We start from the raw sequence: 16,514 nt of genomic DNA on the forward strand, positions 1-16,514 counted from the left end.
CTGGTTTGGACATTTGCCAAGGTCAGGTGGAGGGCCTCGGTCCTGTGGGGAGGTGATGAGGTGATGCGTCCAATGCCCTCTACTGGTAATGAGTGTTTCGTGATCGACCATAGGGGGGTAAAGGGTGAAATGGTCTCACACCATCCACCTAAGTGGGCCAGATGTGTGTTGTTTGTGTGTGTGTGTGTGTGTGTGTGTGTGTGTGTGTGTGTGTGTGTGTGTGTGTGTGTGTGTGTGTGTGTGGGCTGAGCAGAGGTTGGTGGTGGAGGGGACGTACAGTAGAAGAGGGGTCGTATTTTAATCTTGGTGCTGTTGCAGAGAGGAGAGAGGAGCGACTAAGAAGCTCCTCGTCTTTGATCATGAAAACAAAACGTCCTCGCTTCCTCCTTTCACGCCATCAGGTTTATTTCTAAACTATAACATAATAGAAGCTCGAGTGTTTCTTTTGCCAACCAGATATAATTAAAATCAATAAATGGAGATTGATTTTTATGGAATGAAATTGCTGTCATGTTTCACACAAAGTGGCCTATTACGTACATTTTGAGTTCAGTTTTGAGGAGTTCGTAGCACAATCACAAGCCTGTTGCTGTCCTACTGTTAGACAAAAGACACTATTTCTGACCAGCGTCTTCAACTCTCTACCAGGACATGAATTCAGAGATTATGATCGGAAGTGTTTTTCAATGCGACGGTAGACGGGTATAAAGGAAACCTGGCAGTTCTACAAAGGCTAATCGGGCACTGCTGCTGCGCCATTGATCGTCTGGCTCACTGTGGCGCTCCTCCACACAAATGACTCAATACATTATTTGGTGCATTAAGACTTGTGCAAAACCTGTGACACCACAGAAAACTATTCGCTGCCTACTTTCCAAGACATATCTTTACTATCATGAATGAAACCCTACATTTCCCCTTCAGCTGTCTTATTTTTGTTGATTTACCTTTTTAAATGGATTTATAGATGTGTTATGGGTGCATGTACATGTCAACACTGTAAGCCAGTACATATGTTGTGTGTTATTTACAGTGCTGGTTAAGAGGCAGGCATTGTATGGTGACAACAACACATAATGACATGAACGTGTGAGAGTCAGTAGTTGACAGGTTCATCGGTTCATCAGCTTTGTGGTGAAAGTGCTCGCACAGCTCTCTTGTTAATATAAACTTCTCATTTGGTCACTCGGATCGTGTTTTATTACCTTGACAACATCGTGACTCAATCCTTACTGAAGTGTGTCGATTGCCAGGCTGAAAAAAAAGGCTTGATTGGAAGTATTTCAGCATTTGTTTGATGAGGGAGACCTATTTGGGCGACCGTTAAATCCAGTCGTGACTAGAATTAGTCTAAAACTGCTTTGTTGAAATGTGTGGATTTTTGACAACAACTTCATTTGTAGAAGAATTCTTACAAAAGTTTGAACAACTTTGAAGAAAAGCTTTATATGAAGGAATTCTGAAACACTGAAGCAAGGCCGGATTACCAAACAAGCAAAGCGGGTAAAAGCCCCCGGCCCCCAAACCTCCAGAGGCCTCAAAATTCCAGCCATGTCTCCTAAAAATTACATTCCCAAACAACAAAACATTGTTGTTCGAGGGAAGCGTACTTTATCGTGGTCTACATTTGCTTTTGACGTATCACAAATAAGTTTCAAATGAGTCAGCGGAAGTCCACACAGGAAGGAGGTCATAGTGGGCAATGGTTCAATAAACACAGGGCTTTCACCAGCAGACTGCTGTTTGTGTACCGTGTAAACAAAGGGCTTCATACCTAAACACAAACAAGTCCTTTTGATGAGCTTTTGTTTTGTTTCAATTTCATAGTCATTTAAAGCCAAACCATGATGTTTTTTACTAAGCCCAGCAAGGTAGTTTTGTAGTGTTTTTTCTTTCAGTTTAGAATGTTAACCATCTGTTTTAAACTTTTTTTTAAACTGCGGCTGTAATCTGGGAGGAAAAAGGTTCTCCCCAAAACATAATTATGAGTGCAGTTTAGTTGTATGGTAATGTCATTTTGTAGGAGGCAAGTGTCATTTACTTTTTTAATGTTATTACTTGCACATTTGTTTGCCATTAGAATACAATTATTACTTGTTCCTGCATTATTAAATCATCTTGTGGCCTTAGCCAAAATTTTAATAATTATTATAACTACTTGAGTGAAATATTGTGCTCACACAGGATATTCCCATATCAAAATGTGTTTCATCAAATTGCCACAAACCAACTGACATACAGAACACCAGGGACCAGGTAATAGTCCAGAATAGCTGGTTGGTTCTCTAGGAGCAAGGTACGATTCAGCTACCATCTTTTAGAGTGCTGTGTGCACCATATGTCACAGTTCACTGCGTTCGCCATCAGTTTAACTCCAACCATTCATATTTGTGAAAAATAGTCATTTTAGAAAGTTAAATTGTACTAATGATTTTAGCTAATTAGCACAGACCTATTTAGGAATATACCTGATATCAGCACTTCACCAGCTTCATTCAAGTTGCCCCTTGATAGCAGTGCCATAAATAATCAACAGGTGTCACTCTCTCCTGCCCCATTTCCAAATACTTCAAGGCGTGTAGGCTGGATTTAGTTATACGACAACCCAAACATCAAAATGTCCTCCCAGCTCACAAATAACCCTTTCAAAGGTCAAGTCCAAAATGACTTGGCTGGACATTCTGGGTGTTAACAGCAACAATGGAGCAGCTACAAAAAAAAAAAAAAAACCAGTGTGTGTCTTGATTTGTGAGGTGGACCTCCTCAGCAGACCTTGGAAAGCAAAAACCGTTCCAGGCTCCAAGTCTAGTGTGTCACTGTGATACACTCGACTGGTATAAACTCCGATATGGCTGTGTGAGTGCTCCTCTCATGCCTTTTGTAATTGCTCTGACAGCAGCTGTGCGATGCACAGAGGATCCATCAGATCTATTATTCAGCTTTAAGTGGGTGGAGTGACACCACTTATTCTGAAAAAGCACAAGGAGACTCAATTTTTCAAAGTTTGTTGGAGTAACGCTCCTTTTCATCACATGCCAACAACTCCCCACCGCGGGCAATTTGTCATCTTACATAAATCCCATTAATAGTATAGTACTGTGTGATACATTTAAGTGCTGTGTAAATACATTATATGGAAACAGAGTTTGGACTGCTTCACTCTGTTGCAGACGGTAACTTTGGCGCCAAAGAGAGACGGCGTTCTCGTCATTTTCTCCGCACGTTAGTCTGCACTTCCTTCAACCTGGTTGAAGGGTGGTACTAGCTGGATGAAATATGTGTGGCTGTTATGTCCGCACATGCCCACGTTGTATAACTTAACAAGGTCTGTTGCTCTGAGGCACAGATAGCAATCTACGTCTGTTTAATAGAGCAGTCGTAAATGTCTCCAACAGCTTTGGATTTAGAGTTGTGTTAAAACATCCTGCTGCGTTTAGAGCTTTTTGTTAGAGTCAAACAAACATACATCAAACTACTTTCGCAAAAATAGACGATAACGACATGTAACTGGACAAAATCAGACAAGACTAAGATCCTGAACTGGCTCTCTGATCGGGTTCTTTGTGACAATCAACAGCAACGGTGGCAACTTGCAACACAACCGAGCAGAGCTACACTTTGAGTAATAGTTCATCAAACCCCCTGAAGGCAGAATTAAGGCGGTGGACACGATGTGTGCACAAGCTGAGCACCTCAACACGTTGCTACTGCCAAGATGCCGCACTCTGCAGGCTTGCTCCATCTTGTCTGCATTCCACAGCGAACTCAGGGAAGTGGCTCGTGGAAAATTCCACCTTTGTGGCATTTAGGGGATGGGGGAGGGATGGGATAAGATAAAGGGCAGGATCCTTGTTACTGCTACAGTGTGAATTTGACATGAAGAAGGTTATGTTACCTTTCGGTTAAAGGTCTTTGTTGGATCTGCTGGTTGATTTGCCAACCAATTTAAAGTCGTGAAACTATGTGTGAATATTCAGCATTTTGAAATTGACATCTACCATTAAAGGAATAGCTCAATAATTCGTGAAATACGCTCGTGGGCTTTCTTGCCAAAGTTAGATAAAGGGATTGACACCATAGAGTCTATTTCAAAAAGAATCCAGGACGTAAATAGTCTGGCACATAACCCCCCATGAAACCGCAAATTGTCGTTTCTACACTTGTTATTGGACATAGTCAGGCTAGCTGTTTCCTGTCTTTGTGCTATGCAAGCTAACCGACTTGCTGGTTCTAGCTTCATATTTACCGCACCAAAATATCAAAATGTCCAACCATTACTGTAGCTATTGACTTTGTTTCAAAGTTGGTTCACAGGTACAGGTTGTGTTGTATTCTAACACATTCAGTCTACTCTATAACACAGACAGTATTCAACTGAGAGCTACCTGCCTCCACAAACATAAAATGAAAAAACACAAGTCTCATGTATGCATACAGTATAATTCAAATCAACACAGGCATTTATTCAAAGAGAAGATATAAAGAGCTGTTTTTTGTTCAACATCAAACCAAGTCTACTGTAGTAGACTTGGTTTGATGTTGGTGTTGCATTATATTCAGGAATGTCACAGCAGTTTTCTTTCAGTGAAGCAGAAGTGCTGAATTTTGCATTTTAGTTCAGTTTTCAGGCATTTTATTCAAAATAAAGAAATAATGTACTGAGCAGGCAGTTGCAGATACAGCCTCACTATTATTCCTGGAATTTAATTCAACTTTAAAAACTCCACATTCAAACCCCGCCGTGTCAGCTGCCTTTTAACCGCAATCATTTAAAGAGATTAAAATCTGGGCGCTGGGTTTATGCATTCACACATCATTCAGCATGAATCAGAGTCCCTGAGGGACACTGGATTGGCTCATCAAAGGATAAATCTCTGCAAACGGACATGTCAGTGAAGCCCGCTCCTCTCTAATATACATTTATTTCTCTCTTGAAATGTATCTTTCTATTTAAACAGCGATCTCGATCTCACTGAGAATACCTGAATACACATAAAACAAAAGCTCATTCACCCCTGAGTAATAAATTATAAGCCACAAATTGAGAGAATACTGACATAGCAACTACTGATATTTGGTTCACGCCAGGACAGGTGTCAGCTTTCGGTTCAGCCAATTCAAACTGTAACTCCCGTCTTTCAAGTGAAAGATTATTAATATTCAGTCATTTCTCAGAAGTTCATATGACAACATTTCCATGTCTGTATATAGAGGTTCTTTTTTTTCTCCAACTCAGTAACCCAACGTTTTCTTTTCCACTCCTTCCTCTCTCTTTCTCTTCCTTATATTGTGATATGCTGCTGGATTGGGTGCAGTGCATCTTGAATGTCTTTCAAGTCTCAGCACAGCAGTGCATATTTTACCTGAGAGCAGTGGAGTTGCAGCAAGCTGCTGCCCTGGGGCCTCAGAGCCTGCCACACCACCCCCACCCTCCTTCAGTGTGGTCCATGTCCTCGCTGGTACACTGGGAATGGGCGTAATCTACTATACAGTCTCCCTGTCAGGGATTATGCACATATTGTAGAGGTAGTAGTGCTTATTTAGACAACCAAAATGTTTGCTCTTTTCTCCAGCTGCATTTAATATTTTCTCTATCTTGAGTGGATTTTGACAGTATGAATAGAAGCTTTTTCTTATAACGTTTCTGATTGTAGATTAAATTAAAAGGAATGCTTATTCGCTCTCTTGCCGAGAGTCAGATGGGAAGATCAATGCTGCTATAATGTCTAAACAGTAAATATGACACCAAATCCGGCAGCCAGTTAGCTTAGAGACTGTAAACAGGTGCCTGGCTCATGTCGTTTTCAAACTTCAAAGATCAAACAAACAAGAATTGTTTTTTATTAGTGAGCTTTCTAGGTTTTGTCACCTTTGGACAGAGTGAGGCTAGCTGTTGTCCCATATCAGAGTATCAGAGAGTAGTATCAATCTTCTCATCTCAACTCTCAGAGAAGTATAAAAAGTATTTCCCATTATGTCAAACCGTTTCTGTAATATGTTGTTGCCACTAGATTGTCTGGTAAAATCAGGCTGTCAGAACCATAAAGTCAACCATTAAACCCCAGAGTCTCCAGATTTATGTGGATATTAAACTGGCAGCATTTCAGCCTTTTCTACAAAATGGGTGTTAATCAGGATAAATCAAGAATTGATTGTTGTCATCACAGAAACAGGGCGAACTTTCACCTTAACTCTAAGACTTCTTCTCATCATCTTGAATACAGAGCTCCTTGCTTACATGCAGTGCAGCATTCCAGGCAAGTTGAAACACGACCGTGTCCCTCCCCTGTCTAAGGGAATCAGTTAAACTGGGTGGATGCAAGGAAATGGGTCGTACACATACAACTCTCTAACTTCAATAAAATTAAATAAAAATAGCGTTAAACTCATGTCACTGTATTTTGAGGTAAAGTTTAGAGCATGTCGCTTTCACATAATTCAAAAAACAAAAAACAAAACAAAATAAATATTTTTGCCAAATGGGCACGGCACAGAATTAAAACCACTGCTACAATACAGTCAGCCCTGCACTTATAAAAAAAGATAGTAAATGACTTGATTTACATAAAGGCACAGTTCTTTTTATGGCATTCTCCATCAGTAGCTTCACTCAAACAGGAAATAAATCCTCCAAACAACACGCCTAAAGAAACATCCCTTTGAAGGAAAGGCATAGACAGTATCAGCAAACCTAAAAAGGGCTTATTACGTCCGTCATTTCCATAAAATGTGGGTTTTGAAAGTACCCCGGGATGTGTTTATTACTGATACATTTTCACCACAGTAATAAGCCCCAAAGTTTCCAGTTGCTATAGTCAGCCAGAACTTTTCTTAACTGGAAAAAACATCAGAGAGATTTTCTGGGATTAATAACTAGAATAACTTTCAACGTTACTGGATTTACTTGATAATTTAGACGTAAAAGCATTTTTCAAAGCAGCATGAACCTGCTGCTTTGAAAAATGCTTTTACGTCTCATTATAAATTTTTTCAAAATTGATTTTAGGAGGTTAATGTGTCGTTTAATTGTGCTTGTTTACATTTATGCATGTATTACCATGTAAGTCATAATATAGTAGTACATATACTTATATACTTATAATAGTATAACAGTATATAATATAATTTCAGCATGTTGCACAGTGATTGTAGTGATTCAAATCATGGTTTGTGTAATTTGAAAAGGTTTTTTTTGTTTTTTTTGTTACGAGGGTGGAGAGGGTTTGGTTTTTTAACGTTCAGTTCCTGAGTAAAAAAAGACTATATTAGGGTGTGGAATGGCTCCAAGGCAGAAAAGGGGCGAGGTTTAACCCTGCTGCTGCATCGCTATTGGTGGACACAGGGGACAAAAATGCTTGTACCTGGTGCAGGTAAACAGACTGACAAACACAGCAGGGATGGATGGGCTGACGGAATTTACTGTAACCCTTCGACTTAATTTAACCGACCCTTCTGGACAACTTCACAGCTTTTTTTTTGAGTGTGTCTCGCTTTTGTACAGGTTTGTGTTGTATACACTTGTATGTCTATCTGCAGACAAAAGGAAACAGAAAAGTCAACAATTGTAGGTTTATTTCTTTGATAAATATCAGGCACTGGTGCTTTGTTGTGCAATTTCCCTGATAGTTTGTGCATTTCACACATCTTGCCTCGTCATTCAGGTGAGTTGCAGTCAGAGGTTGAGACGTCGACAGTGTACGTTCGTCAGCTGTTGCAAGTTGTTTTAGCTGCAGGATTGAGTCTTGGAGGGGGAGACGTGAGAGCTGAAGGTTGCTGGTGATTTGAGAGTGAGTCAGTAATAGAGGGTTCCATTTGTGTGGGTTTGGTCTCGACATGTTCAGCAGCACCCCGCATCCACTGGGTTCAAAAGACTGGATTGAAGGATGGAAAACAGTGAAAACAGGTTCGGTCTTGTGCAGGGAGAGGCCAGCCTGGCACACCCTTCATGCACGCACTCACACGCACACAAAGAAAGAGAAGCAAACCTGTTTTCTAATGGATTTGTTCTTTTTAACCGCTCTGCAACTTCTTTCCCGACAGAAAAAGACAGAACTACATAATTTGTGGAAGGAAGTCAGCCGTGTCAACTATGTCACTCCCAGGGATTCCTCACCGGAGGTGTCAGCACGCTCGCTGCTTTAATGAACCCATCCATGTATTCTATCCTTCATTCCACCGGAGTCTGTGTAATGTGCCAATCAGATTTCAGTGGTTTGAAGAGTAAAATGCATGGAATTTGTCATCTGGGGGGGAGCTTTCCTAAGAATGAAGTCACATGAAAGAAGGTTTTAATGGCCGCAACGTTTACAATAAAAGTGAATGTGATTCTGTGACAAAAGATCAACCTCGTTGTATGGCGTTTAATGTCTTTGGATGCCAACCTGCCATTGAATGCAACAGTTCTGCACAAGCACAGAAAGAGGACTTCTCCTCCTCCTACTCCTCCTCCTCACCTGCATTGCGACAGCAGTTGAATAGCGCTGTACTGATTGCACTTTAGAGTTATTGCAGGATCACAGAGTCCTGGCAGCCCCACTTTATGTCTTTTGGACTGTCACTCAGAGGTTGTTATGTCCTCACCGTGTCTCCCTGCCCTTGCTTCTCCAAGACATGGCAATTACATAATGACTCCTAAATTCCCACATTACCACATCCTCAATGAACTCTTCAGGGTTTGTGCCAAGATGTAGTTTTGTGTCCCTAAAGTCTCCTCTTCTTATAACCGCACCCAAAGAACTCATACTATATTGTCAGCATTGTCTTGAGTGATTCAGTATTGAGTAATGAACATCTTTTTTTTCTCCAAAGAATATAGTTTTCCCATCAGGTTTTTAACCAATTCTCTGTTGGACAATTAACCTGACTCATTAGCATTAGCGGATTCTATTCAAAGCCTTAATTATAGCTAAATGGGCAGCTGGAAGTCATTTGACAGCTACATTGAGCCCTGAGTCACCCAGCAATAATTCTTCCACCCAATTAAGATGGAGAGAACATGAAGAGAAAACAAACAAAGCCACATAGTGCCAGATCAGCAGAGATTCATACAGACCTGCATTGAGTAACAGTATTGTTATGACAGTTTCCTTCCTTAATTATACACAGTGAGACAGTCGGTTCCCCCTGCCCACAGACACACCATTTCATCCAGAACTACAGGTGCTAAACCCTCGTCAGTTATTTAACAACAAATAGGAAACAAGATATTTTAATAAATAATAAAAAACATCATTATTATGAATTCACAACACAAAGAAAAGAAGAGTCTTTCCTGCCTTTCCTATCACAAAACAGAATGCACCCAATATATACAAAGGACCCATGCATGACCCACGTTTTAGAAAGATTCATCCTCATCATCTTGGCTCCTTCTGCTGCCGCTGTGAACAATCAGCCATCCCAGCAGGCCTCACACAGTAGAAAGACACGTGTCTTTCTCCTGAACAGGCTTCCTCTTTACGTCACACCTAAGCCTGCCATTCACCTTCCTGTTGGATGCAATGATGACCACGGGGCTTAGCGCTGCATAGAATGAGGAGAAGAATATACGCAGGTCAGAGATCAGCGAGGAAGTCATGGCCTTCCTCACAGTGAGAGTGTAGACCCAAAGCCCGTTATCGACCCCGTAAAGAACCACATACAAGATCACGAGAGCTACCACGGCTTTGGCAGCTCGTTGCTCTGCCCCGCCTCCGCTACTGCCGCTGCTGCGGAGCTCTTTCACCTGCTGGCTGTGCTTGTAAAGGAAGACCAGGATGATCAGACTGGCTAGTGTCATGAGGACCATGGGCACCACATCTCTGCCCACCTGAACTGCCCCGTTCGCCTCTATGGACAACTTTGAAGGAAAGTTAACGTAGCAGAATTGGACATTGATGCCATGGTTTGATAGGCTGGAAACATTTTTGGTGCCGAAGGAAAAGAGTATGCCTGCCGAGGACATGCAGGTGTTGAGGAGCCAGAGGAAGATGAACACAAAGCCCAAATACTGGGCTAACACGGTGCGGAAGGAGGCCCAGCGTGATCCAGGAGGGGCGACGCTCAGGCACTGGTAGGCGCTCAAGACGAAGGTGAGCCAGATCGAGAGGGACCGGGATGTTCTGTAGACAAAGATCACGGCCTTACAGCCCACATCTCCGAAGATGCTGGGCAGGTGGAGGGAGGCCAGGGTCTCCAGCAGACAGCGGACAACCACCACCAGCAGGTTGACGCAGGCCAGGTGCAGAACAATGACATCAGATGGGAGGAGGTGGTTCTTCTGGTACAGCAAGAGGAGGAACACCAGGATGACGGTTGCGTTACCCGGGACTCCCACAACAGTGAGGGACAGATAGAGCATCCCACGGACAAACACCTCTGATGGCATTCCTGCAGCAATAGAAAAGAGAACAAGGCAACTTCACCACTTAAATGAACCAGGTGTATTCAGGCGCATTCGAAAAAACTGCAGAAGTTTACACCCCTACCTGAGAACAGACAAGGGTAACGAGGTCTGAAGTGGACCTTCTCCCTGATCCCTCTCCTGAAGTAGTTGGGTTGTTTGTGCTCTTATACTTGCAAACAGGTGACAGTTGTTGGATCTGTTTATCATGGTCCATTGACTTCTCTTCCCTCAGCCTCCAATTACTGGAGATCAATTCAGATGACTGATTCTGTCCCCTCACTGGGTTTCAGACAGACAGGATAACACAGAGAAAGCTGTGAACGGAGATCCAATCATTGGAGAGAGAAAATGGTGTTAATGAGTAGATAACATCTATTAGCCACAAATACTCAAGAAAGATTAAAACAGTTTCTCAGTGTCACTGTTTCCCTGAGTGGAGACCACTGAATACCTTTTTTTTGTAATGATCCTTTAATTAGATTTCCTTACAGGACCCTTCATATTACTTTTGTATTTTTAATTCTCTAATCAATTTTAGAAGCCACTACCTATTAAAAAAGACTTCTCTTGGTTAGTCAAACACCAACACCACAGTGTCCTCCAGTGGAGAAAGAGGACGTTCCACTCAGTCTGCATGACAGATCACTCACAATTTTCATTTGTAGAGTGTGACATAGCAGACAATTTATGATTGTCTAATTCATCCAAAGCCATAAAAGTTCTGAATATTGAATTAAATCTAAACTGTGAGGATTTTGTAAGGACAAATAAGTGTAAGTGGGCTGCATGATTTAACCGCAACATGTCCTAAAGCAGGTGATGAATGTTAAGTCCATTTCTCTCAAGTGCATGATGAGACATACAATTAAAAGAGAAAATACCACAATATGATGCTCAATGGGATTAGTTGCATTAACAATAGCCTTATGAAATATCTTGAACATGATATAGGAGGATTTCAGGGATCGATAGTGTTGACTTGGTTTATCAATACTTGGTTGTGAAATGTATAAGTGCATTTACTCACTGTGCAAATTTGAGTTACTTGTACTTGATTTGAGTATTTACATTTTATACTGCTTTGTACTTCTACTCATTACAAAGGAAAATATTGCACTTTTTTTCTTCACTAGTACTTATTACATATAACATGATATATTCATATATTAATATTAGCTTTACCATAACCTGCTGCAGCAGTAACATGATACCAACAGATCAATAATCCAATCCTCTTTTCTCCGTTGAGTACTTTTACTTTTTTTAAGTGTATTTTCCTAATGTTACTTTCACCTAATTAACATTTTAATGCAGAATTTTCACTTGTAATTTAGTATTTTCATAGTTGTTCCTAAACCGCTGTACATTTTGAATTTAACTTTATTCTCCTTGAAGGGAAATTTGTCTTTCAGCCAGGTGAAACACAGATTGCACACAGACCTGAAGGTACATAAAACACAATGGAGAAAAACAATAAAACGTAATGTGAATGTGGTAAACAGAGGGGAAATTCAGACAGGTACCTAAACTGATGAATGATCTCTGTAGATTTGATGTGATAGGTGAATGCACTCAGCGGAATGAAGATGCATCTTGAAGATCAGTTTGTGTTTTTGACTGAACATTGTGTGCAATTGAGTTATGTTACTTGTATGTTAGAAGGATACTAGAAAAGATTTATAATAAAATAAAAGGTTGTGGGAGGTCAAATTTGCTCCCCTCCCCTTAAATGCAAACACTGAGTCTAAGGCCCATCAATATCAGACGGGAGACTGCTAAGCCAAAAGCCTCTTAAACCACATTTTTTGCTGTGGGACAGATTAAGTGGCACAGTGAGGGGTGCACTGAATATTCCCTCTTCACCAACCAAAGCCTCACCCGCATACTTAAAGGTGCAAAAGGTTAAAAAGTAGACACATCTCTGAACTGACTTGACTTGCATGCAAACCACTAACTTGACTACTACTTGAGAAGTGACTTGATTTAAGATAATACAGCACTTAATGTTGTAAGAGAGTGCATTTTGTGAACACTAAGTAATGATATCAAAAGAATGAGAATCACATTTGAGCGCAGCACATATATAAGTCTGTTATTATACATGCAAAACTTTTAACTGATATTATTGTATTCATAAAGGCATCCCTTAATCAGGAATACAATTAAATACAGAAGAAAAGATACTGTGCATATTATTGACACGACCTGTATTAAACTATATAGATGTAAACTTTGCCTCTAAGGACATTATTGTAATGAAAGTTTATGTAACATTAAAACTAATTTAGGGCATTGGGGGGAAAAAACTATTTACATCATCCATAAACAAAGACATCAAATTGCATGTCAGGGGAAAAAAAATTAACTTGCAATGCAACAGACTGCACATGATCCAATCCCCTGAGAAGGACAAGCTTGAACTTGCCATTTTAATTAGCTCTTTGAACATGTAAACAAAAAACAAACAAAAAACACACACACACACACACACACACACACACACACACACACACACACACACACACACACACACACAAACAGGAAAATAACACATCTTATGATGCTTTATTCCAAAGCTCATTCCCAGGAGAAAATAAGCTTCTTAAACAACAATGTTTCAGCACAGTCTGAATTTTGCAACTGAGAAAACAGAAATGTAGAATTGACCAGTTGGTTACAGCGCTATTAATCTAAGATACATTTACAATTTGTACAGAGTAGCACCGTACAGAGACAGTGCTGCAATACCTTGATAAGAATAGCAAACTTCTGTTGTAGCGATTGTGAGTGCTGACAGTTAAGAACATAAATAAATGTTGTCCCTGTGCCCCCAATTAGTACAGCCATGCATTTTTATATGGCTAATTGCCTTGCTCCTCTGTGTCTTTTAACACGCTCCCAGGACATGAAGGAGCACCAGCTGTGCATGTAAAAGCCACTTGATGGCTCATTCAAGGCATCATCAGGCTGCTTTTGCATCAACAATTACTGCACGCAGTGTTCCCCGCGAGAGTTGTTTAACTCTATTTTTTAACTCCACAGGGAAATAGCATTATAATGTTTGATGGACGTGCAGTCTGTAGAAGCTGAAAACTGACATGTGGAAGTAAAGCACAGGAAAATACCACTGAAGTTTAGAAGTCACATATGTTATCTGTATATGACCTAAGGCAGCGCAATTACTTCTTTTTTTTTTAACAATTTCCCAACACTAAATTCTAAGACCAATTGGGAGTGCTGTGTTGATGTTCAGCCTGGAGACGTTTGATGTCACACTTCCACCCCAGAACCTCTCAAGTCTCCTTTAAAACAATACTCACATTCCCGTCTGTACATTGAAACAGATTTTTGCACAATGTCATCATCACTCGTGTTCATACCTGCCACTAAAAGATCCATTCCTAACATGTTTCGAGTGGAAGTGATGGGGGACATCCATGGAGTAATTTTTTTAATGACGCCCAGGAAGAAGAATATGACTGCTGAGCTCATGCAGGTGATAAAGAGCGGAAGGAAGAGGAACACAAAGCCCAAATACTGAGCTAACCAAGGACATCCACAGCCCTTGTTTAGTACAAAAATATATTCAAAAGTTTATCTGAAATTGATTTGACGCTGAGAGAGCAAGGACTGTGGATTTTCTTCGCCACCATCACTTCCATTGGATGCTTATTAAGTCCGAATAGGAGGAATGATTGCAGAAAGCAGAATTTGCTTCAATATTCACATAGGCACCTAATTATTGTTTTTCATTGACTTGAAAAACTGTGTGTATCCTTCAGTTGCCCTATATTCCCTTTGCAGTGTTTGCCCCCTGGAATAAACTGAGTCAGATTAAGTTTGTTGCTTTAATTTGCTAAACTGTGGGCTGAACACTTCAATGTTGGCCAGTGATCTCAAGGGGCATCGGAGCCTACAAATTGCAATTACCCAGGCCATTAAACATTTAATGCACAACAGGCTTTACTTCATCTCAACTTCAGGTGAGCATGGTTTTCATTCAAGAGATTGCTTGATTATATTCTGGCTGGTTATGTTAGGTTCCTTTGAATTGAGTTACTTAGAGGCTGTTTCCTGTATTCATAACAGATTTGATTCTCCCTTTCAGCAGCAGGCCTTGGTGTCATGGATCTGTGTGTGACCATCAAAGGGGTCTCCTTCCTCTTGCAAACAGGTATGGGCATCTTGGGCAACACGGTGGTGCTGCTGGCGCACGCCCACATCTTCTACACCGAGCCCAAGCTTCTTCCTGTGGACATGATCCTGTGCCACCTGGCCTTCGCCAACCTGATGCTGCTACTGACCCGCTGCGTCCCCCAGACCATGACTGTGTTTGGGCTGAGGGACCTGCTGAATGATCCCGGCTGTAAGGTGGTGATCTACGCCTACCGCATCGGCCGGGCTTTGTCGGTCTGCATCACCTGCATGCTCAGTGTGTTTCAGGCGGTGACCCTCGCCCCCGCCGGACCCCGTTTGTCCAGGTTGAAGCCCACACTTCCCTCCCTGGTGCTCCCCACCTTTGCAGGACTGTGGCTCCTCAATATGGCCATATGCATCGCAGCCCCTCTCTTCTCTATGGCTCCACGCAATGGCACCGTCCCTGCATTTACCCTCAACCTGGGCTTCTGCCACGTGGACTTCAGAGACAACCTGTCCTATGTGATTAACGGAGTGGCCGTCTCTGGGAGGGATTTTGGCTTTGTCGCCCTGATGGTGGGCTCAAGCGGTTACATCCTGCTGCTCCTGCACCGCCACAGCCACCAGGTGAGAGGGATCCGCCGCCCTCAGGGCGCCGGGGCAGAGACCAGGGCAGCCAAAACAGTGATCACCTTGGTGGTTCTGTACGTGGTCTTCTTCGGGATCGATAACGCAATCTGGATCTACATGCTGACGGTGGCGAAGGTGTCACCAGTGGTGGCTGACATGAGGGTGTTCTTCTCCTCCTGCTATGCCTCTCTCAGCCCCTACTTCATTATTTCCTCCAACAAGAAGGTCAAGGCGAAGATCATGTGTGCAGCTGAGCAAGACCAACCGTCAGTGGACAATCAGGAGTCGAGTGACAAATGACACTCTATCTCTGTTTTGACAGGCTGTTGACTAACAAGACAGCAGAGTCCTTCTCACGGACCTTATCATTTTCAACACTTCTGCTCAGATGACTGACATTTACTGAGACAGTGGACCCTTTTAGAAAGTAGAACAAACAATAGTGTATTGCAATATTGTTTAAGGTTTTCTCTTATATCAAAATCACAAATATACTGTACCTGCCTGGTTGTTTGTGGTCATTTTGAATGCCCGCAAAAAACACACACACATCATCATCATCGTTAGAGCTGAAACAATTAAATTAGTCAATAAGTAAATTAATCTGCAAAAGCTTTGAGTATTGATTAATTGTTTGAGTCATTTCAATCAAACACCCCCTCATTCTAGCTTCTCAATTAAGATAACTTGCTGCTGTACTCGGTCTTTTGTGATCTTAAACTGATGATCTTTGAGTTTGGGATTGTTGGTTGTATGATAAGCAATTTGAACAGGACTTTAGTCACAATTAAAGACATCGGTGTCATGCTTTTTAATAGTTTTAGGGATATTCAAGGTTTAATTGTAGTGAATGTCAGAGTACAACAGTTCCACATACATTTCACATGGTACGTTTTTGTTAAGCCTGGTTCAGATATTTTTTTAGAGTCAAAATCTTTAAATTGGACGGTTTAAGGGTCATTCAAATAATGAGAATCGGAATGTATCCACCAGATATTATGGGAAGGGTTTTGAAATTGAAAATGTGGAATAAGACAACTTTGCAGACTTTTTCTGTTTACTAATCAAAAATCTTACAGGGCGGTTGCAGTATTTTTTACCTCTTAGTCCAGAATTTGAAGATGTTACTTTTGGCTTTTTTCTAGACTCAACGATTAATTAAGAAAGTAATCGTTAGAATAATCATTAATTAAGATGTGCAGCCCTAACTATTCTCATCATGTCCAATATTTCGCTGGCGGACTCTTGCTGTGCTCTGATTGGCTGAAATGTTAGGAATAATTTGATATTGGGTGTATTTTGTCCGTAGAGTAGCCTCTAAGGCAGCACCTTACTACTTCAAGTGCGCGACCAGTTTCATCAG

General features: G+C 41.3%; 2 protein-coding genes across 2 annotated transcripts; one reads left to right on the top strand and one right to left on the bottom strand.

Annotated features, from left to right (window-relative positions):
• Positions 1–9,409: 9,409 nt before the first annotated feature.
• ora2 (olfactory receptor class A related 2) lies at positions 9,410–10,366 on the bottom strand. The gene has a single exon (XM_068711760.1). It carries the CDS (start codon positions 10,364–10,366, stop codon positions 9,410–9,412), a length of 957 nt encoding a protein of 318 aa, XP_068567861.1.
• Positions 10,367–14,491: 4,125 nt separating this feature from the next.
• On the top strand, positions 14,492–15,451 carry LOC137873530 (olfactory receptor class A-like protein 1). Its single transcript, XM_068711761.1, has one exon. It carries the CDS (start codon positions 14,510–14,512, stop codon positions 15,449–15,451), a length of 942 nt encoding a protein of 313 aa, XP_068567862.1. The 5' UTR covers positions 14,492–14,509.
• Positions 15,452–16,514: the final 1,063 nt, after the last annotated feature.

The sequence above is a fragment of the Cebidichthys violaceus genome, unplaced genomic scaffold, assembly GCF_023349555.1.
Source record: "Cebidichthys violaceus isolate CVI_PGR_0920_01 unplaced genomic scaffold, fCebVio1.0.p SCAF_17, whole genome shotgun sequence".
NCBI lineage: Eukaryota > Metazoa > Chordata > Actinopteri > Perciformes > Stichaeidae > Cebidichthys > Cebidichthys violaceus.

Coding starts and splice junctions, on each gene's coding strand:
- ora2 (XM_068711760.1), bottom strand. CDS start 10,366: ATGCCATCAGAGGTGTTTGTCCGTGGGATGCTCTATCTGTCCCTCACT.
- LOC137873530 (XM_068711761.1), top strand. CDS start 14,510: ATGGATCTGTGTGTGACCATCAAAGGGGTCTCCTTCCTCTTGCAAACA.